General features: G+C 55.9%; 3 protein-coding genes across 3 annotated transcripts; all 3 read right to left on the reverse strand.

The window, feature by feature from the left end:
- Positions 1-428: 428 nt before the first annotated feature.
- UV8b_00568 (uncharacterized protein) lies at positions 429-9,089 on the reverse strand (the record flags this gene model as incomplete). The annotated part of the gene is made up of 2 exons (XM_043138066.1): positions 429-5,633; positions 5,727-9,089. The coding sequence occupies 2 exons, from the start codon at positions 9,087-9,089 to the stop codon at positions 429-431; spliced, it is 8,568 nt and encodes a 2,855-aa protein (XP_042994000.1).
- Positions 9,090-11,566: 2,477 nt separating this feature from the next.
- Positions 11,567-15,972, reverse strand: UV8b_00569 (uncharacterized protein; the record flags this gene model as incomplete). The annotated part of the gene is made up of 4 exons (XM_043138067.1): positions 11,567-12,322; positions 13,025-13,681; positions 13,742-15,205; positions 15,304-15,972. The coding sequence occupies 4 exons, from the start codon at positions 15,970-15,972 to the stop codon at positions 11,567-11,569; spliced, it is 3,546 nt and encodes a 1,181-aa protein (XP_042994001.1).
- A 1,433-nt stretch (positions 15,973-17,405) lies between these two features.
- On the reverse strand, positions 17,406-19,923 carry UV8b_00570 (uncharacterized protein; the record flags this gene model as incomplete). Its single annotated transcript, XM_043138068.1, has 2 exons — positions 17,406-19,776; positions 19,910-19,923. The coding sequence occupies 2 exons, from the start codon at positions 19,921-19,923 to the stop codon at positions 17,406-17,408; spliced, it is 2,385 nt and encodes a 794-aa protein (XP_042994002.1).
- Between the last annotated feature and the right edge of the window lie 1,662 nt (positions 19,924-21,585).

Here is a 21,585-nt window from a genome sequence, read left to right on the forward strand (position 1 = left end):
CCCCAACCCGGCTTTCGGGGCCTGGAGTGATTATTGGGGACTGTATACGGGGGGGAGACGGATTTGCGCTGTGCGTTAGGCATTGCTTTCTTGTTCCCATGTATGCGACATGTTTCTTTGTTTTCTGCGAGACATATTTCTTGTTCCATGTGACATAACATATTTCTTTTGTTTCTGCGAGACATATTCCTTCTTCAATGAGAGAGACATGGGGTAAGACGACGTGGAGACGATGGGAGAGAGATGATGAAAAAGAAGCATATAATATATAGGAAACAGTGGACGGATATCTGTATATAATAAAAATGCAACGATGATGCAAAAAACTCGCAATGATGCAGACACACGCACACACGCACACAAACAACACAACACAACCACATCAAACCAGACGACACTCGCAAAGACAGCACCAAAGACCCGCAGCTTCACTCCCACGGGCCGCCGCGGCAACTCGGGCCAATCTCCACCGCCGCCTCTGGCACCGTGTCGATGCCCCTGCTCTCCTTGCTGGCTGTGGGTGTCTCGTCCCTGCCGACGACGACTGCGCCGCCCGGCTCGTCGTGCGGCGTCGCCACCGCCTCAGCCGCCGCGGAGCTCTTGTCCTTGCTCGGGCTGACGCGGGCCTTGACCCAGTCGCCGGCCCGGTTGGAAAGAAGGTCCTTGACGGACCCGTGGGGCCCGTGGGACCCGTTGCTGGGGCGGAACCGCCGGAGCCCCTTGGCCTTTGCCAGCAGCGCCCAGTTGGACGACGACGCCGACGCCGACGCCGACGCCGACGCCGACGCCGACGGCAGGCTGCCGCCGAGGCCCAGGCCCAGGCCCAGGCCCAGGCCGGTGTGCATGTTGACGGCGACGGGCTTGTTCTTCTTCTTCTTCTTCTTCTTCTTGCGCGGTCCCGCCGGCTTGGAGAGCACGCTGGCGGCGCGCATCTTGCGCGCGACCAGGGCCATTTGCTCCGAGACGGTGGGGTTGGCGATGAGCTCCGCGGCGGTGACGTGCACCGTGTGGATGCCCTCAATGTCCAGCTTGCGGAGGTCGTTGTTGAGGCGCTCGGCAAATAGGTGCGCCGGCAGGACGGTGCCGCCAACGTCGTAGAAGCGCGACGACGAGAGGAGCCTCGCCTCCTGCGAGAGGCTCCGCGTCGACGGCGGCTGCATCTCGGTCCACGCCGACAGCAGGAACTGCTGGAGCGTGGCGCGCTGCTCGCCCGACAGCCAGCTCGTGTAGCAGCTGCCGGGCTCGGCCGCTCCGTCGGGCTGCTCCGTCGTCGTCTCCTGCGCGGGCGTCGCGGCACCGGCGGCGGCAGCAGCACCGGCAGCACCAGCAGCACCAGCAGCACCGGCACCGACCGGCAGCTGCGGCTCCAGGAGCGCATAGTCGCTCGACGAGTGCAGCAGAGGCTGGCTGACCGTCTCGTAGCACGCCAGCGACCGGACCGCGCCGGCCAGCAGCGCCAGCGCCTTTTGCGCAACCTCGTCCGGCACCCGGTCCGGCGGATACTCGATGCACAGCGCCACCCGGTCCGGCGCCGTCATGGTCGAGCCGACAAACAGGTCGGGCGCGTCCCGCACCGGCGGCTGCACCAGGCTGTACGTAAACGTCGTGTCCTGGATGTTGAGCGTCGTGGTCCCGTCCACCGGCACCTGCGACCGATGCCTGACCACGGTGCTGAAGCTCGTCCACTTTGCCCAGTCTGTGCATTCCTGCACAATCTTGCGCGCCCCCATCGCCTCGTACGGCAGCGACGCCGCGCCGTCCCGCTGGATCATCTGCAGCACCTGCAGCGCCGAGCTCTCCACCACGGGGAAGCGCACCCGGGCCGGCACAACGTTCTCCATGGGCCCCGCGATCGACGACACGTCCACGCTCGTCTCCAGCTTGAGCCGCCGGCCCTCGACCACCTCGCCAAAGACGACGTCTGCGCTGGCAGACAGCGTGGCCAGCGCCGTTGCCCACGCGCCCTTGAGCACGCTGTCAAACGTGATGCCCAGGTCCGTCAGCGCCGACACCTTGACGTCCTCCTTGACGGACCTGACCGCTGCCGCGGGCGGTGCTGGCGCCGAGCGGGCAACCACCTGCGTCACGGCCGACTTGTCGAGGCGCCGTCTCCAGTACGCCCGGCTGTCCTCGCAGCGCGCGCCTCTCAGCGCGCGCGTGTAGTCGAAAAAGGATGTGCGCCGGAGCTCCGTGCCTGGGTGCTCGTACAGCTTCACAAAGTCCTGGACGAGCCGCGGCACGGCCGACTCGCTGACCTGCGCGTGGCTGAAGCGCATGATCAGCCTCCCGCCCTGCTGGCCCGCGTCCAGAAAGGTGAACTTGGTGGCCGGCTTTCGGAGCTGCAGCGCTTCCTTCTGGTACCCCTTGACGACCAGGTTCGCCTCGCGGGGCAGCGACGCCGCCGCCGCGACCAGCTTGCGGTCAAACTCTGCGCGAAACGAAGCAATGGCGACCTGGAACAGGTTGGAGTCGTGCACCACGAATGCCGTTCGAAGGCTGGGGTGCACTCGCGTCAGCGCGGCGCAGGCGTCTTGTACTCGATGATGACTGAGGGCGCCGTTCAGCTTCATCACCAGGCAGCGAATGTCGCTTCTTGTTCCGTACACGCCCGTCTCCAGGCTCTGGAGCTGGTACGACGATGCTTCGGCAACGTCCAGGACGTCGCTCCAAGGTATGCCGAGTTGCGGAGCGGCAACGAGCTTGACAAACCCGTGGTCGCATTCGTCCGGTAGCTTATGGCCGGCCCCGCCGGGCTTGGGGGAGCTCTTGGTCCTCGGCGACGCCTTGACTGCAGCAGCCGCAGCCGCAGCCGCAGCCGCAGCCGGTGGCGGGCCGTGTCCGTCGTCTCCTCCGTCGATGGATTGGCAAATCTCTGTCAGGGTCGCTCCTCGCAGGATCCTGGAAATGGGCACGTCGAAACCGTTCTGGCGGCACGACAGGACCAGTCTTGTTGCGAGCAGCCCGTCACCGCCTGCATCGAAGAAGCTGTCGGCTGGCTTGATGTCCGCAACCACGGCGTGCAGGACCGCCGCCCAAATCAGGCGCATCGTCTCCTCCGTCTGCGTCAGGGGCAGCGGCTTGCTCAGGATGCCCGTAAAGTACGGCTGGTTGCTGCAAGCCACGTTGGCCAAGTCGGACAACTCGCTGTGCGAGAACGGCGAGACTAGCTTCTGAAGCTTCCTCCTGTTGATCTTGAGCGAAGAGGACAAGGGAAACCTGCGCACAGGAACAAAGATTGTCGGCATGCACTGCAGAGGCGTTCCCGGCGGGTCCCATCTGGAGCATTGCGCCAACGTCTTTTCCGCCAGCCACTTTGCCGCCGCCAGTTTCGATCTCATGGGCATGGTCAGCTTTTCCAGCTCGGACGGCCCCACGAACTCCTCGTCTCCGAATTCGAGGAACGCCGCCAGGCAGCTGACGGCGTCGCTCGTGGTGATGGGCTCGACAGCCACGTCCACGTCACCACCGAGGCACTGTCGGACTTGCCTTTCCACAGCGGCAGTCCTGACCGGCAGTCCGTTGACCACAACCTCATCCCTCATGGCACCGAGGAAGCGGATGTGTCCGCGATCAAGATAGCGCGCGCGGTGGCCAGTTCTCAAGTATCGCCATTTTCTCTGGCTGCCCGGCTTCTCGAAAGCGGCCGGGTCAATGAGCGACTTACCGTGGACATACCTGTGAGGGGTGACGATGGGGCTGTCAATGGCCAACTCGCCCACGGCTCCGAGCGGCATGAGCTTCTTCGCATCTTCCGGATTGAGAATGAGGAACCTGCCGAGCAGAGGTGGTGCGACGACGTTGGTGTCGCTCTCCCGAGAGACCTTGAACACGGAAATGGCCAGGGGGCATACATCACCAGCTCCGTAGGCGACAAGGACATCCCTGTCGCCCAGCCAAGGCTTGAACGTGTCCTCGTCCAGGGTTCTTGTTCGGAAGCAGATTGTCTGCAGATTCGGCAATGTCGCGGGATTAATCTTTCGCGACAGGGCGGTCGTCATGTAAGTCCAAGTAATGTCCATCCGGACAATGGTGCCCTCCAGATCGTTGATCCTTTCCAAGGCGGACGGGATGCATACGCAACCTCCGTGAAGCAACGTTCCCATAATCTCCACCAGCGCCGTGTCAATGGTGTACGAGGAGAGTTGAAGCACCCTGCTTCCGCTGTGGATCTTCAAGGCCGGCCCCTGCACCGAGAGGATGGAGCACAGGGACTCGTGCGTGAAGAAGATGCCCTTCGGGGTCTGAGCGCCGGGGGCGAGGAAGGCGCAAGCAGCTTGCTGCGGAAGGGGCTCTTGCGTGAAGACGGTGATTTGCGGTGGCAGGGAAGAGAGAAAGGTTTCGTTGACGAGCACGCAGTTTCGGATGAACTGGCTGACGTGCTTCCACGCGCCCTCCGTGACAACCACGAGCTGCGGCTCCACCTGGCTGATGATTGCTTCCACCACGGCCATGTCTTGAGCGTCCAGGCAGACGAAACAGCCGCCGGCCTGCATGACGGCCAACATGACGACGGGCGACCACCGGCTCCTCTCCAGAACAATCGGCACCAACACGCCGGGGCCGACGCCGAGATTGACAAGATAGGTTGCGAGTTTTGTGACGCTCGTCTCGACTTGCTGAAACGACAGCTCGCCATCCCACGCATAGATGGCGGGGGCGTACGGCCGCCCTTGGCATTGCGTCAGGATCAGCTTGTGCAGGCACGCCGGAATCTTGGTGTCGGTTTGGTCCGGCTCCCAGTCCGGGTTCATGATTTGCTGGAAATCATGCTCTGTGAACAGGTCCGTTTGCGAGAGTGGCTGGCCTGGCGTGCTGATGATGATTTGCAGTGCCCGCTGAAAGGTGTTCATGACGTTTTGGAGTTGATCTGGAGAGAGGCACCTGTAGCTCACGTCTGCCTGGATGCGGTCATCGCGAAGCGTCAAGCAAAGCGAAACGTCGCAGTTTCCATCAATCGCGCTGGACAGCAGCACCGGGTCCCAGATATCGCAGTCGGAGTCGGAATCGCTCAGAATAGCGTCGTGGACATCCTGACAGGTGACGCAGGTATTGAAGAGCCTCTGGCCCCGAATGCCAAGCGAGTGCTCGATTTCAGCCAGAGTTGGCACCTCGGTGACGGTCGAATCCATAAACGTCCTCTGCAGTCGCCACAAGGTGTCGAGCACGGTGCCTATGGGGGAAAAGTCGACCATGCAGGGAACAAAGGTGGACGGACTGCTCGCATGTTGTGCCGTGTCTGACACAAGCGCCTGTTTTCTCTCGGCGTACTGATATCCGAAAATGACGCGATTCTCACCGACGTAGGTACGGAGCACAAGCGCCCAAGCCAGCTGAACCACGGTGGATATGTTCAGCTGGCTCTCTGCGCAATACTGTGACAACTGGTTGCGACCTATATCCAAGCTGATGCCTCGAGACTCGAGACGTCCTTGATCCCGTATGATGAGGCGCGGAAAGATGCACGGCGTCGCACCGTCAAGGTTGCCTCTCCATATGTCGAGATTGCGGGAAGAATCGGGAGAAGAAAGGTGCCGATAGTGTCGGCGAGGGAGGGCCTCGGAAACGCTCATGGACACGTTCCTGGCCATGTATAATTGTCTCAACTGGGCGACTAGATTGTGGATACCGTTCAACTAGATTGATCCAACATTATTATGACGTTCTGTTCTCTTCGGAGAGGACGGTGGGGAGCGGCTTGGGTTAGCGGAAATCAAGGAACCACCTACATCACAAAGAGCTTGGCTGCAATCAATCCTCAAATACGTTTTGCGGCGTGATCGGCCAACCGAAATTCTGTGCCGAGGCTGAGATGACGATGTCTTCTTCATTGGCGGCAGAGCGCAGAGCGTCTCCATTGGATCATCTGAATCGATGAACAGCATGGCAGGCGAGACCTTCTTCAGAACAAGCTGGTCGAACAGACCGCTTTCCGAGACACTGTCGATGAAAATGCTGCGCAAACCACTGTGGGAGGAAACAAGGGCCTCCCACGCGGCACAAAGTCTGCCCTGGTCGACCAAACTGCCATCAGGTGTGGCGAGCTCATAGGTGCGGCTGACATGAAAGCAATTTTCGTCAAGAGTTTGCGCCACGAGAATCTCTTGTTGCGTAGCATCGACAGGGTAGATTGTTTCAACGTTATCGACTCCGCTGATGCCAATGTCGACAAACCTTTTCCCCGACAGCTTGAAAAGTTTCTCATAGGTTGTCTCCAGAAGGGGGACATCGGAAAGGGTCAGCTCAGGCTGCATGCTGCCCAAACAGGAGATGGCTGTGACGAGGCAAAGTTCAAAACCGTGCATCCAGGAGACGATGCGGTCCTGATGCTTCGAGTTGACATTGTACAACAAGTCTATTCTGGCCCCATGGCCATCCACAGCAGCAGATACTTCAAAAAGAGCGATGCGTCCAACCGCGGGACCAATGTCAGAAGCGAGGGAGCAAGCGTCACGGCCGGGGGCGGCAATGGGCTCCAAGATGCCATTCTCCCGTTGAAGCAGATCAAGCGTCTCGACGCAGTTGAACATGATTTCAACGGGGACTGGGGTTGCCGGCGCGCCCTCGGCAGCCAATCTGGACTGGAAAAGGGGGATGCCGCCACGGGGGATGGCCTTGCGAGTGTCCTTGACGACCTTGATCAAATGGATCGGGTCATTACCGGCGGAAGCCGGGATGCTGATGGGACACAGGCTGGTGAACAACCCAACCGTCTGCTCAATGTTGAAGTCGCTGTTCTGCTCGCCACGGCCGTGCTCTTGGTTCCAGACGGTAGGGAGGTTGCGCTCAGGAAAGGTTTGCCGGAAGGAGTGAAGCAGGGCTGCGAGGAATATGTGGGCAGACTCGGTTCGAAAAACCTTGTTGCAGCCCTTGCGAAGAGCCAGTGCTGCTTGGGTCGGCAAGGAAAAGGTCAAGCGCTTGGCATCGCGGTACAGGTTGGATTGAGCCTCCAAGCCCCAAAACGCAATGTCCGGTGGGGTGATTGTAAACGGCAGCACGGGATCGACCAGGCGCTGGCTGTTTTCGTAGCTCTGATAGTCAGTCCAGTATGTGAACGGCATTGAAGGGTCGGAAAGCAAGGTTCCTGCACGGAGCAACTCGTCCAGGTCATGCAGGAGAATGCGCCACGAGATCAGGTCGACCACCAGGTGATGGGCGGCCAAGTACAGCAACTGCTGGTTCTTGGCGCTGCGGAGATGCTTGACGGCAAAGACAGGACCCCTGAAAACATTGAGAGTTCGTTGCGCGTCTTCAATGGCAGCCGGCAAGTCATCATGGCCGTCTTCCATGTACTTGTGCTCGAATCTGTAGGCTCGGCTGGATTCTGGCACAATCACCTGTGCCCATCCTTGCGAGGTGAGTCTGAAGCGAGCTCTCAGCATGGAGTGTCTCGACACCAGAACGCTCACTGCTGCTTCAATCTCGGCCAATTGAACATGGGTTTTGATGTTCAAGAGTATGCCCTGGCTGAAGCGGTAATCCCGGCCAGACATGGCAGCTTGGTCCAGGCCGTGACTTAGCGAGGTTCTGAAGAAGAGCTGCTGCATGATGGCCAGAGGGAAGATGTCCTCGTCGGAGCCGCCGCGGACGGGACTTTGAGGCTGCCATTGCTCCTCGTGGTCGTCGCGGTTGTTGGCGTTGGTGTTGGCGTTGGGGTTGGCGCTGCGGTTGGCGCTGCGGTTGGCGTTGCAGTCGACATCGTCATCGTTAGTCTCAAGGATGCTGCCATGAAGCCAAGCTGGGCCGGTCGACGTTTGCGTCAATGGTTGCGTCGATGGTTGCACCATGGACTCTGGTCTGCCCAAGTCATCGGGTGGGGTCTCCCTGGGCTGGCGGACCACGTTGGCGCCGGCAGAGGGCCGGTGGACGTAGACTTGCATGCTCATGATGTCGGCCTCGGCCGTCTCGCCCAGATTTTGCACCCATGTCTGCAGCCTCCTCGCGTCGGGTTCACCATGAGCGTTGGTGGCCATGGACTGGAGCACGATCCAGACATCTGGACGACGGGAATCCGAGCCCCACTCGGCCACGGCGGTTTTCAGCGTGTGTATCTGCTTCCTTGCAGCTTCATGGTCGGCCCGGTCTGCCAACGCGACGTCTGGGTTGTTTGGAAAGGGCACGGCTGTGGCGGTGATCAGTGCGACGAACAGACCCTCGAACGGTCCGGCGCGGGGGCGCACCAGGCACACCTTGGCGACCTTGGTGGTGGACAACAATAGGTTCTCGAGCTGCTGCTCCGGCCAGTTGTTGGCCCAGGCTCTGCCAGGAGGCAACGCCGGGGCGCAGCGCGTAGGGGAGGACGGGCTGGACGGCTCGCTTGACGAGGAAACAAAGACGGCTGCGTCAACGGTCATGTCAGCCAGCAGATGCTGCTCATGGTAGCTACTGTGTCGAGAACTCGGCGTCCAGCGGGGGGCGGCAGCAGCAGCAGCAGATGAGGCGGGTGACGATGGCGGCGACGGTGACGATGGCGACGATGGCGACGATGGCGACGATGGCAACGGTGAGATGGCGTAAGACTGATCGAGAGCTGCGCAGTGAATGCCGTCGCTGTCGGTGCTGGTCTGGATGGAGACAGACTTGAAGAGGGTAGAGGCGGGGGATGAGGAGGACAGAGGGGAGAAGGAAGCTGCTGATGCAACGGAGGAGGTGTGGGTGTCGTCGTACTGCGAGTCCGCGTCGAGGTCGTTGGCGAGGCTCTGCTTTCGAAGCGTGTCTGCCACATTGACCTGCGAGGAGCGGTTCAAATACCTCTCCAGTTCTTTGTGGCTGATGCTCAGATCATGGAACAAATCCGACAGTCGACAGTCTGCGTATCTGCCTCTGCCTCTGCCTCTGCCTTTGCTTTGGCCTCTGCTTCGGCCTCTGCTTCGGCCTCTGCTTCTACCTCTGCTTCTGCCTCTGCGTCTGCAACTGTCTCTCTGGGGGCTTTGCGATGAAACTGATCTGCCGGGGCCGAGGCCGAGGCCGAGGTTGAGGTTGAGCTGCCGCTGTTGTTGGCTGGTCGTATTTGCAAGGCGAGCCAGATTCAGCGGTGCAACGTATGGAAAGTCGCCCGAGCGTGGCCGCTGATGTGCGTGGCCGCCGTCCATGTTGGCATCCTAGAAGTGTTGTGTGTTGTCTGGTCGAGGTCGGCATGAGAAATGAAGCTGACGGCGACGAGATTTTCTTGCTCTCAGCTACTATCTTTCTCTTTCTCTCTCTTCTTTTCCCATGTTTCCTTCTTTCCCCCGTTGGCCCCCCCCCTCCTTTTTCTTTTTTTCTTTCTCTTTTGGGGTCCTTCTTATCCTTCCCTGGTTATTGTGCGCGAGCTTCAAGAAACCTGCCGGCTGTTCATGTTTTAGTATTGTTGGTTATTGTACCAGATCTTGCGGCGGCATTTAACTGCTGCAAGACACTGCGTTGAGAACCTAGGGATCCGGCATTACAGTAATAGATGCAACAATGACAATAGATACGGAAAAGCTCAGACTACAAACCTTGGGAAAAAGAATAATAAAAATAAAGACGAAAAATAAATAAAACCCCTTGCGGGAAAACCACAGCTCGAGTCATGGATATCGAAAGCCAACGACGATCAAGCCCCCCGTGGCCTATTCAAGGAAAGCCCGCAACGGCGCAACGGCGAAACGGCGCAATGGCGCGACGGCCCGCTACTACTCGAGCAGCATGCAACATTGGAGCTGACAGGAGAGGACTCGCGAAAGGCGGCGGATTGGAACCATGAGCTGCACACTGCCGAGCGCGGACCACAGAAAGCCGGATCCGTTACCGGGACCTGGGTAAATCAACAACGGTTCGACATCTAGGGGACCTGGATGAGACGAGGCAAAAAGTAAAGACACTCATCTACCAGAGACTCAGCTTGGTCAACAACGATATATCCGGCCGCCAGCGACCGCTGTGGCTAAAAGGGTTACAAGGTGAGGAGGGTTCATGTAAATTGGCCCTGTTCCCCACAGCTCGATGATCCCCTCTTTTTTTTTTTTTTTTTTTGCACGTAAAACAAGTGCGTGCAAACAGGATCCAGCAAGACAAAGTGTGCTTGCTTGGATTCGTATGGGAAATCCTGCTTCTCTGTGTTGTTGCAGTGGTTGTGGTTGTGGTTGTGATTGTAATTGTTGTGGTTGATGCCTTGAACACTGCAAGATCACGATGGCAGCCAGCAGCAGAAGGAGCTGGAAATGGAAAGAAAGATACCGTCAAGTACTCCGTACCCTGGTACATACAGTAGGTACCAGAGGCAGGTACATAGAGCTACCAGCCAGGGCTTCTCGGCGGCACCGAACGGTAACGTGTACGGAGTTCCCCCCGCACACGGTACTCCGTACTCCGCACATGTGCAAGCAGTTCCCAGTTTCAACTTTCCTCCAGTACTAGCAGATGCTAGTTGACTCTATATTAAGACAAGGCTAGTGAGGTGAGTGGCCGGTCCGCTTTGTTTGCTAGGTTGGTTTACTTAGGTGCCTACCTTAGGTACCTACCTACCTTAGGTACCTACCAGGTAGGTAGGTAGGTACCTGTACTTGCCTTTCTTGCCAGGTACTACTCCGTACAGTTAGTTACCTCAGTCTTCCGAAAGCGGGCCCCCCGCAAAGGTTTGAGCGCGCTGCGCGCCAAGCCGACAGCAACAGCCAGCCAGGTTGCGAAAAGGCGCCCTGACCAACCAGACTGTTCAGGCCATACCGAGTACCCAGCGCCTGGCGTCAACTTGCTGCGCCCCAGCTGCAACCAGACAGACAAGACAGCGGCTGCTTTGCTTGCATGTGGACTCGCAGACTTTGCCCGCCCCGCGCGTCATGCCTTGGCCTCTGTTCTGCTGCCAAGGAAAAAGAAGCTCGGCCAAGGGACCAGCTTGCTTTGCTGGCTGCACGTGGCTCGCTCGCCGGATTAGTTTTACCTGCCTGCCCAGTGCCGACCACGTCGCCGCCGCCCTCTCCGCAGTCCCTTGCTTCGGAGCAACAGCAAATCGATCCTTTGCTGTCACGTTTCACGCTGGCTTGGACGAGTCCTTGAACGCATCCAACACTTTTGGCAACCAGCCAGCCGGCCATTCAGGTGCTCGAGCTACAAGCATGACCGTGCTCCCCTGAGACGGAAGGGGAACTCCGGTCCTCATCAGAGAGTGCGGCGTCTTCTCTTCCCAAGGTTGGTAGTGACCTTGGGCGCCTGCTGCCGACAGTCATTGCCTCCCTGAATTTGCCCAGGAACAAGAAAAGAAGCGAAAGGAATCCCATTGCCGTATATGGTAGTTTTACATAGCAGGTGGTTTGATCTGGTCTGTGGCAGCAACAAGGAACACCTACAGCAGCGGGACTCGCACGGCGGAGAAGGGGGAAAAAAGAAAAAAAGAAACGGCAAAAGGGGCACAAAAATGAAAAGAGGAAAAAAAAAATGAAGAAGAGAAAAAAGCAAAAGAAAAAAAAGGAAAAGAAAAACAAAAAAAAAAAAACGAAAAGAGAAGAAACACCCATTGATAGGATTACACTTTGATATCGTTGATATCAGCCACCATAGCCCAGCCCAACGCAGCCCGTTCCAGAATCCCTCTGAATCCATCTTCAAAAATTCATCTCCCGTCCTGCTTCTTGCCTGCTGCAGCCCCAACACCAACCATAACTTCATCATCATCCGGCTCCTCGATGCTGGTCCTGCTGACTGCCTCCTTCACCTCGATCGCCTTCCTGCCTTCGCGCTGCTTGTCCCCTGCAAACGTCATGTCTTCGATTTTGTGTCCTTCGCTCTCGTGCTCTCGCTTGGCCCGGCTGTCGCTCTTCGAACCAAACGGCCATAAACCACTGAGACCTCTGCTGCTTTCTTTCGCAGGATTGATCGGCAATGGCCTCAACACCAAGCTGTCCGCACTCGCCCCTCCGTCCGTCTTGTTGTCCTCTTCTGCCATGGCAAAGTCCCCAAACTCATCCTCGTCCTCGTCAGCTTCGTCCGAATCGTCTCCTTCGTTGTTCACTTTCTTTCCCACCATGCTTCTCCACCATGACCCACGACTACTGCCTCGGCCAATATTCACCTGGAGCTCATCATCCTCAACATCGTCGTCATCATCGTCGTCGTCGTCAAGGTCGTCATCGCCATCTCTGAACGGATCCACCGTGTTGTCTTCGTCATCTCCACCGCGGTATAGAGCTTCTGACGATGGCTGAAAAGATTGGCTCTTCTTCTGGTGCATCGCCAAACGTGCGGCAAGTTGGAGTCTGGCCCTTGAGGGGGGAATGTTCAACGGTGGCGGCGGCGGAGGCGGCGGAGGGATTGAAGGCGGAGTCATCGACGCACTCGTATTGTTGAGAGGATCTGTGTAGGACCGGAACTGAACAATTGTTCACATTAGCGCTTGAGTCTTGCTTTCTTGACACGTGCAGTCAAGAAGTGTCTGGACTGAATGAAAACAACTTGGGCTTGGGCCCGAGACAACCACGACTGCACACTTTCTATGCATCTCTTCAGCGTGCAAAATGTGTCTTTGCCAATGCACCATTGATCCGTCAATACAACGAGTGTCGTCATCTTGCTGCTTCAAAACAAATCTTTGCTTTGTTACGTCTTCATCGTGATCAAAACCTTGCTTTCGGCGAGAGCTTGACGGAATCGTCAACATCATAATACTCGAATGCTTTTCAACTCAGTGAAGCCCACTTGCTCCATATTGGCACGTGTCCCATGGCAGAGTTGAAAGGTGGCGCTTGCCAAACTTCCCCAAGACAAAAAGAGTCACAAGTCCACATCACTTAATGACGTGGCTCGTTCTCTTGTGATTTCGCCATAAATGCCATTCAGTCGAAAATCGGGCGGGGAGCTTTCTCCCGCCCAGTCTGCATAGTCCATTTCCGATATGAAGCGCACGCACAGCTGACCCAAGAGTGGCATGGCCGTCCACGCTTGACCCTCCTGTTTGCGTTTTGACGGATCCTGGGCAAGTCATAGTGACAATCTGCGGGGGAATCGGAGCTCCTTTTTTTGCGACTGTTTCGGGGGATCCAAAGCTTAAATTATCAAGAGAATCGCCACTCACCTCGGAGTTGACATCCTCCTCCTCCGCATCTCCTTCTTCATCCTCTTCGTCGCTACTGCTTCCAAAGCCCGACATCAAGGTTCCGGCGCTGATGGCGAAAGGACCGATGCTGTTGTTGCTGCCTTCGTTGAGATCTATGCCTCCATTCAGGCCAGCTTCCGCTAAAACGTTGGATGCTGCGGAGGATCCGCCTCCGAGACCAGAGAATCCTACCCCGGCCAGACCGCTTCCACTTCCAATGCTTCCCCGATGTCCAAGAGCAACCTCAGGACGGACACCTCCCAGAATGGCATTGTCTCGCTCGCGCGTCTCTGCTAGAGCACCCTCCACGTAGTTGATCCACTCTTGACTCATCACCTTATCAAGAACCGTTTCGGAAAGTAACTCGGGGGGATGGCGTTCCGTAAACTTGACCACTTCCTCGGCAATGAGAGTCAAGTGGCCCATGTAGCCCATGCGTGTCTTGGCCTTGGCCTGAGACACATCGCTGGCCTGTTGACCGTTGATAATGGCCGTCGTGATGTCTGCAGCCTCGAACAGAGATACGGCCAGGGTTGAGTTATACCCACGGTCCATAGGACCGTTGAATACCTGTTGGACAATGTCATACACCACATTGTGCAGAAAGTTGTTCCATGGATATGAAAAGAAAAATGACTATCCAGATGTCGTTAGCTTGATGGACAACCTTGAGGTGAGATAATGCGTGGATCATACCAAGATTGCTGGCACAACACGATGTTCGACGAACTGCATTTTGAGGTAGTCTCCCACCACGGGTCCTGGTGAAACAATCGTCTGTGGCTGCTCATGTGCCACAGGGATCTCTTCTCTGTCAGTGAAGTCTTTTGACGCTGTTTCTCGCTCTGTTGATGAAATTCCGGGAGCATTGGCCGTTCCTTCAGCCTCGTTCTTTTCGGCGGACTGTTCTGCAGCGGGCGACGCGGCACTGGATGCCGAAAACAGCGGTGCGGGCGTGTCCTCTGGATGAGGTGACAGGCCAGCATGCTGGCTGTCGTTTCTCAACTCGTTTGGGTCTAGCACAGAGGCAGGAACTTTTGCTTCAGCACCGGTAACAGGGGGGATAGAAAGACTGCTTGCATGTTCGCGGGGATTGAGATGCTCATCTATCTCCTTGGCAGCAGAATCCAGATCAGCCAAGATAGCCGTTGCCGTATTGTGCGGCGTTGTAGAGTTTTCCGTCTCGAAAGTTTCGACGCATTTGATTTTGCTGGGAGACAATGGCGCAACAATGAGATCTGGATCCTCAAACTGCTGCTCATTCATCTTGTCAACGCCGACAGAGAGGCGGGGGGAGCTAAGTGGCTCGTCGACAAAGTCGTCTTCGTCCTTATCAAGGAATGACGAGGGAGGGCCTGCCGCGATGTCGTCTTCTGCTTTGACAAACTCGTGCGACGTATCTTCACTCATTTCTTTGCTGGGTTCTACCTCTTCAAAGCCATCATCATCAGCAGGATTGATTACCTCCAAACGTCGTGCCTCATCGTGGGTGCCGTGGGGCATTCGCATGGTAAGATCCTCAGTGCTGGGATTCTCGTCCCTGCGAGGACCGAGCTTCCCTTGGATCCGCAAACGATGACGCTCGGCATCTCTGCTTGCTATCAATTGCTCCGACCCGACTTCGTTGAGAAGTCCCATGTTGCTGCAGTGCAACAATTCTGCCATCAACTCGCAGGTCTTGAATCGGTCAAAACCGAGGGGCTCCAACTTTTCCCCAAACGTAGACTCGAGATCATGTTTTCGCGAAGGCCCATCCATGATGAGGGTCATGAAGTTGGGTACGTTGTCAGCGAAAAGCCGCAGCAACGTGCCCAGGTAAATAGGGTCCCGGCTAGAAGGCACGGGGTTTGCTTCGGAGCCCACGTCGGGATCATAATCGGAGTTGTTTTTTCTGATGACTTCAATGACAATCCCGACGCCGACAGTGAGAGGATTGCCGCCTCGGAGCATGTAACCAATGAGTTGTTCGACGCAGGGTTGCGACACGAGCTGACGGGTGAGTTCGTTGGGACCTATGCACTGCTGTTCGTTTTGCGAGGCATTTGCAGATATGGTGATGATTGCCTTGATGAAATCTCCAGCAGCCGTTTGCATAACCCAGCTGTGCTTGGGATCGAGGCAAGAAAGGAGCGTTGGTATGATGTCTTTGGAGTAGAGCCACTGGATTGAGACGTTTTTGACAGGTTAGTGGCAAGGAACATGAGATGCACAAAAAAAAAAAAAAAAAAAAAAAAAAAAAAAAAGGGCACACCACTGACCTCTACGATGCCTTGACCGCCTTCGTTGCGATCTAGTGCAATGATTTTGAGAAGCAGATCCATAATCATGGGACATTCGACGTGGTTCAGGAGCTGAGGAACCACGGAGGGAATGGTGCGGAAGAGTTCCATCATGTCGTCCGTCTTCTTCTCGAACAAGGACTCATTGACCTTGGTGAAGTAACTGGCTTGAAGAGGGTCGAGGGGGGCGGGCCGGTCGAGAAATTGCCAGAACTTGCGGACCAGTTGACGGTTTTCTGTCAGGGCCTCGTAAATTGACCAGGTGTCGGAGCTCAAGACCTCGGCGGCGACGAGAGCATATCGGTTACGTCGCTTCTCTTGCTCCTCCTCATCATTGTTGGTCAGGTCGGTGGCCCGAGACGAGGCGCGAGGTCGCGAAAAGGGCAACAGGCGACTTTTGCCCTTTGCTTCTTCGTCGGCGGCGTCATCGGGGGTTGCGAAGACTTCGAGTTTGGAGGCGACGACATACTCCAACAGTCTCTCGAGTATCTTGTCCTCGCGGAGGTACTCGATGAGTTTGGAGTTGTGCTGTTTGAGCTCCTGGATCAGGTCGGTCTCGTCCAGGAGCTCCTCGAGAGTGAAGTCGGGCTTGTCGAGGATGGTGTCGATGGTGGAGATGTTGGCGTAACCGCCAAATCTCCAAAACATGGCGGGCGGGTTCTATGTCACGGCGCCGGGCGACGAACAGCACCGGCGACGGAAACGGATGGAGCGGAAATATGCGGGCTCGATAAACCGGATCATATACTGAGCAGCTCGCAAAAAAGGAAAAAAAAAATTGAATGACGTTAGGAGCGTTGATGTGGCATTCGGCTGGAATGAAAAGTGGCAGGCAGGCCAAGCAGGGAACGAGGGTCTGCGTGCGGGTCTCGAGGGTTTGGTTGAGGGTTTTGGCTGTGGAGGGAGGAGCAAATAGGAGCAGCAGTCAGCAGTCAGTCAGTCAGTCAGTCACAGTCAGTCAGTCAATCAGTCAGTCCGGCGCGGTCGGCATCGGCGAATGGTGATGCGACGCAATGTAAGATTCGGAATGCCAGATGCCAGATGCCAGATGCAACATGCAGCTTTGAGGACGAGGAGCCCCGGCAAGGAATCAGATGCTTCCGGCCTTTTAAGGGATCCCGTTGGGCTGTTGATTTCTTGGTTGAGTCGAGTCTGGTGCACGACTGGAGTAAGCCAGCTGGAGCTGGGTTGCTGTTGTGCTGTTGTGCTGTTGTGCTGTTGTGCTGTTGTGCTGTTGTTGTGCTTCCCAGTTGGGTGTTGAAGTTGGTTGGGCACTGAACAGGCACTTGACTGACGACTCGGCTTTGGGGAAGGCGCGGCCGCGGGGGTTTGGATTGATTGGTGAAGTCAGTCACTTCATGTCTGGTTTGTTTCAATCAAGTCAAACGTCTGGTTATGCTGGCACTTGGTTTGCCCTGTGCAAAAAGGCCCGAACCACCTGGCTGTGGGAGTGGAGTGGCTGGCTGGCTGGCTGGCTCGGCTAGCCGCCGGCTGACTGCCAGCACGACCTCCGAGCCTGTAAGGAGGTACATAGGCACGGCACCTACCTGGGCAGCCTTGGCAGGGAGAAGCTGGGAGAAGCTGGCTGAAGCTGGCTGGACTCACATGTCATTCGATGGATTGTTTCGTGCGGTCGGGTTGCTATGAGTTGCCGTTCTTAGTAATAATGCAAAACATCACCACCGTCGTCGGCCTGCGGCAACTTGCGACCTTTAACTTGCATGCATCAACCACCACGCTTACCCGTCTCGTGTCCCGACTCCCGACTCCCGACTCCCCAGAACTACCACGAGGCCCGCCGTGTGCGACTTCACTTGCACAAGTCCAGAGCTCAGCTCGCCGTCTCGGCTTTTCCCTCCTCGTCGTACCGCCGCCCTATGCGGAATATGGTGGCCACTGGCCTTCCAAAGGGGACTTGTCCAATGTCGGGCCATGTGGAGGATGCGCTACACCAGACTTGACTCTACTCCGTACTCCGTAATGCTGTCACAAGTACGTACTGCGGAGCTCGCGCAAGGTGTCAATCATCATGCAAGTGATGCCAAGTTGCCCCCCCCCCCCCCCCCCCCCCGCCAGAAGCACTATACAAGATTCATCATGTGCAGCCCTTTATCCAGTTCAGTTCGTACGCCCTTGATTCCAGTCATGTCTCTCAGCAACACCCTTCGCCACCAGGTATACCACTCTGCCACCTCGGACAGGTCTCCCTCGGCGAGTGCTAGCCACTCCCGAAGCTTTTCATACCACATTGGCAAGACATCTTGGATAAGCACCTCGGCGACCATGGCATCGCCTAGCATGCCGTTCCATTTCATGACACCTGTCAAGATGGGAAGGTAGGGCTCCTGGTCTGCCGGGTCAACCCGGAAGTTGGCTCGCAAATAGCGACCCATTGATGGTAACACGTGAGACATTATCAATGGTTGCCATTGACTGCCGAGCACATCCTCCCACTGTTTCAAACCAGGAACGATCCCGCGCTCAAACTCCCACACATCAATCAGTTGTCGATATTTTCTCTTGACATCTGCCACTAAGCCAGTGCCTTTGGGATCCAGATGATAGGGCGGGAGGTGTTGTAGCCAGGGGAAGAGCCAAGTATGCGGCAGGTGGTGGCTCTGGCGTTTCCTCTTGGGGTTCCAGTCGGAAACAGCAGTCTCCAGCTTTCTCGCGATTTGATCCATGACCTGGGCCCGGACGAAATGGGGGAGCAGGTCGTTCCAGTTTTCAACAATATCCAACATGGGGGTTGGTGTTAGTGGATCCCACTGTCGTACCGCGGCGACAACCCTCGGCAGCCATATCTTGTACATCATGCTTTCGTACGGCGTTGTGGCCTTTTGGTGCCTCCGGTAACTGCCTTCTGGATGAAAATCGTTCAGTTCCCTCTTCTTGACTGCGCGCGCGCCATCCTCCGACTTGATCAATAATTCAAAGAGCTTTCTGATATTCGAAGCAAACGTTGACGGGTCGGCAAGGGGATCCCAATCTGCATCTTTCAAAAACGGGTGCATGGCAGCAACAGCTAGCTCGGCTGTTTCTGCACTTGGGACATGGCCCTCGAACGCTTTCTCAAAGCATGCCGAAACACCAGTTATATCCGCATCTGCCGTGACTTCTTTCGACACCAACTCGGCAAACGCTTGAAGCCTCTCAAAGTCGGATCGTAAATCTTCTATTTCTCTTTCCCTTTCTTTCAACTCCAGGTCCAACCAAGCTTTGCGCTCTTCCAAGTTCCTCCATTCTCCAGAGAATGCCTGTAGGTCGGTCTGTGCTCGCTTAACAAGTTTCCGTGCCTCTGTGAGCTCCGTTGATTCTGGTGTACCAGAGGTAGGCGTCATGATTCCGCTGGTCGAGGTAAGCATCTTACTCCTTGGCCCAGTCATATCCAGAATTGGTGTGAACGCTTCAGGGATATGTAAACCAGGGGCGGAGGCTTTCAACTCCTCAACCGTTAGGTACTTTGTCTTGGGACGTCGGGGAGTGCTTGAACCACTACCACCACCACCACCACCACCACCACCTAGTCCCTTTCTTTTCGCCCCTTTCCCTTTTTTCGGTTCTCCGTCCGAGTCGACGATTTTTTCGCCGCGCATTTCGGCCTGCCTCCTCTCTTCTCGGCGCTCTTGTTCCGATTTTTCCTTGACGGCTCCTAAGCCGATGCCCTGGGGTCGTAAGTTTGCCTCGATAATAATATTGCGCCCTTGCCCTTCTTTGCCGAGACCTTTGCCCTCTACATATCCCATCTTGGCCATCATCCGCGCACCGAAACCCTTGGCGTTCACTTTTCCTTTGCTTGTAAACGTACTGTGTTGCGGTCGATTTTGGGGCGGCGCCGTAGCTTCATCCGACTCCCTTAGAACTGGCTCATTTGCAGACGAGGGCACAAACCCCATTCCGAGAACGTTGCTCCCATCGAAATATGACTCGACCTTGGGAACAGGTATGTTTGGAGCCACACCGTCATCATTTGGGGCGGTTCCGTTCAAGGCGGATCCGATTCCACTGCGAAATCCTAGCCCGACACCAGAACCTTGACTGTCGGTTTCGTCTTCGCCCTCGCTTCCGCTTTCGTCCTTTTGCTCCTCGCCCCAACTTCCTTTACCGCCATTTCCTAGCACTGGCCGATTATCGTCATGGTCCATTTCTTCGTCTGTATCGGTCGATTTCGCTGCCGAGGAAACAAAGCTCATTCCCTTGTTCCGCAAGGTCTTTCTTTTCCAGCGCGAATTGGGGCCATCGTCATCACTGTCAGAACCGAAGATTCCCAACGCAGCCTTCTCTTTGGTGTTTTTGCCAACACGCCGTTTCTTCCTGGGGTTGAAGTCGCCAAATTCATCATCAGCCTCTAGGCTTGGTATTCGGTGGTCGTCTTCATCTTCGGATTCTGATGACGAGAACTCTGCGGCTGAAGCCTTTGTAATTCGGGAGGGGTCAAATGGAATATTTGTCCTATTTTCCATAATTTAGTTGCGCCCTGAAGGTTGTGGGCCTTCTATAGGAGATAGGGGTGAAAGGGGAGGTCCCTGATCCATATTCGAACATGATGTTACGAGATGTTGAAGGGACCAAAAAGTGACATTACTTTTTGGGAGTCATTGCGGCAGTGCCACGTGACCCGCCCGACTCGGAAGGTTGGCACCTTGAACAAGGATGATTGGACGGGGAGGCACTACTCCGTACGGAATTTCCTCTTCCTCGTCACTTTCTTTATTTATTTATCTTTCCTCTTAAGAGCTCTTATTCTTCAACCTTGATTTTCTTCCTTTGACAGTCGACCGATGATGGGAACAATGAACATGTGGATGGAAAATGGTTGAGGTTCTTTTGTTTTTCTCCAGCGATGGCGGGGGCTGAGGTGCAGCACCAGAAGGCAATGCCACCTGCAGTCGACCAACAAACCCTCGAATGCAGCAGTCTGTCTGTGGGTCTCAGACAGACCTCCAAGAATAACCCCATAACCACAGCAGATCAATTAAAAAACGCTGTTCTGTTCTTGTCCCCTATTTTATCACACCACAAAAAAAAAAAAAAAAAAAAAAAAAACAGTTAGATTATGTTGGCTGAACAGCTCCAGTTATCGCTACCTTGCCGATGGTGACAGTTACATAAAGGGACTGACTGGTGCTTGCTCTCTCCATTCCTACCCGTGCTTATCTGCCCTGTGCGCGGTGTCAGAACCTATTGACATCGCTCAAGCTAATTCCCAATTCGTTAGTGCCTGGCAGGTTGGGCTTTGATTGGGTCACTGGTCTGTTGGGCCTGCGCCAGGCCGTCGTCAAGATAGGGGTTCTAACCAGCAGCGAAAACAACATTGAAGAGAACAAGCGGCTGGTCTCTTGTCATTCTCGTTTGGTAAGTATAGCGTCACCGAATCACCCAGGTGCCAAACAGCTTTACCAGACAGGAGGGCGATTGCTGGCTTCGTTTACTCGGCATCCTGGGCCAGGCCAAGTTAGGCTCAATTCAAATTCAACTGAAATAGGTTCCTGGTATGTACGGAGTATGTACGGAAGTATGTAACTTGAGGCTTAGCCCCGCCAAGGCTCGAGCTGCTCTCCTCTCCACCCACCAGCAACCCATCTTTCTGCTGCTCTGGTGATGATGCTTGTCACCAGACACCAGCACGCACCTGTTTAACAAAACTCCTCCCCATAGCACGCGCCTTACTTTCCCCGTCTCGAAGCTATCGCGCCGACATCGCCCCCATTTAACACTCGCTCGCTCTTTGTCCGATCAACGTTAGCGACTCTCCATACCACTCAAGGCATTTTATAACCTGTTGTTTTCATTTTCGATTCCTCCGCCGCCGCCCTCTCGATTGGTGCATATGGGCTTGACGCCAAACCGATCATCAGACAAGTATTGAGCGAAGGAGGCTACGGGTAGAAGCACCTGCTTTGATTCACCCGCTCCTTCCAGTCGTATCCCAACTACACCGGTCGGTGGATCCAGCTTGCTTCGTCCCAGCTTTCGCCGTTTGTTAGCGAACCCCGTTTCCCGTTTCATAGTATGTCTGCTACGCTCCTTCCCAAATTCTGCGACTTAGACTTCGGAGGCCAGGATGCGTCCTTGCAAAGATGAATGTAGAACTCAGCAGAGTTCAAATGGACCATGGAAGGGCGTCATCGCCGCCCGGAAGGCATCCAAGGGCTAATCTCAAAACTAGTCCGCTCCGCGAAGCCCAAACTACAAAGGTATCGCCGCCAGAACACCTACCGTTTCTGTAGCTCAACTGGTTACGGTGTCGGCTGTGATTAT

This window comes from Ustilaginoidea virens, chromosome 1 (genome assembly GCF_000687475.1).
Source record: "Ustilaginoidea virens chromosome 1, complete sequence".
Taxonomy (NCBI): domain Eukaryota; kingdom Fungi; phylum Ascomycota; class Sordariomycetes; order Hypocreales; family Clavicipitaceae; genus Ustilaginoidea; species Ustilaginoidea virens.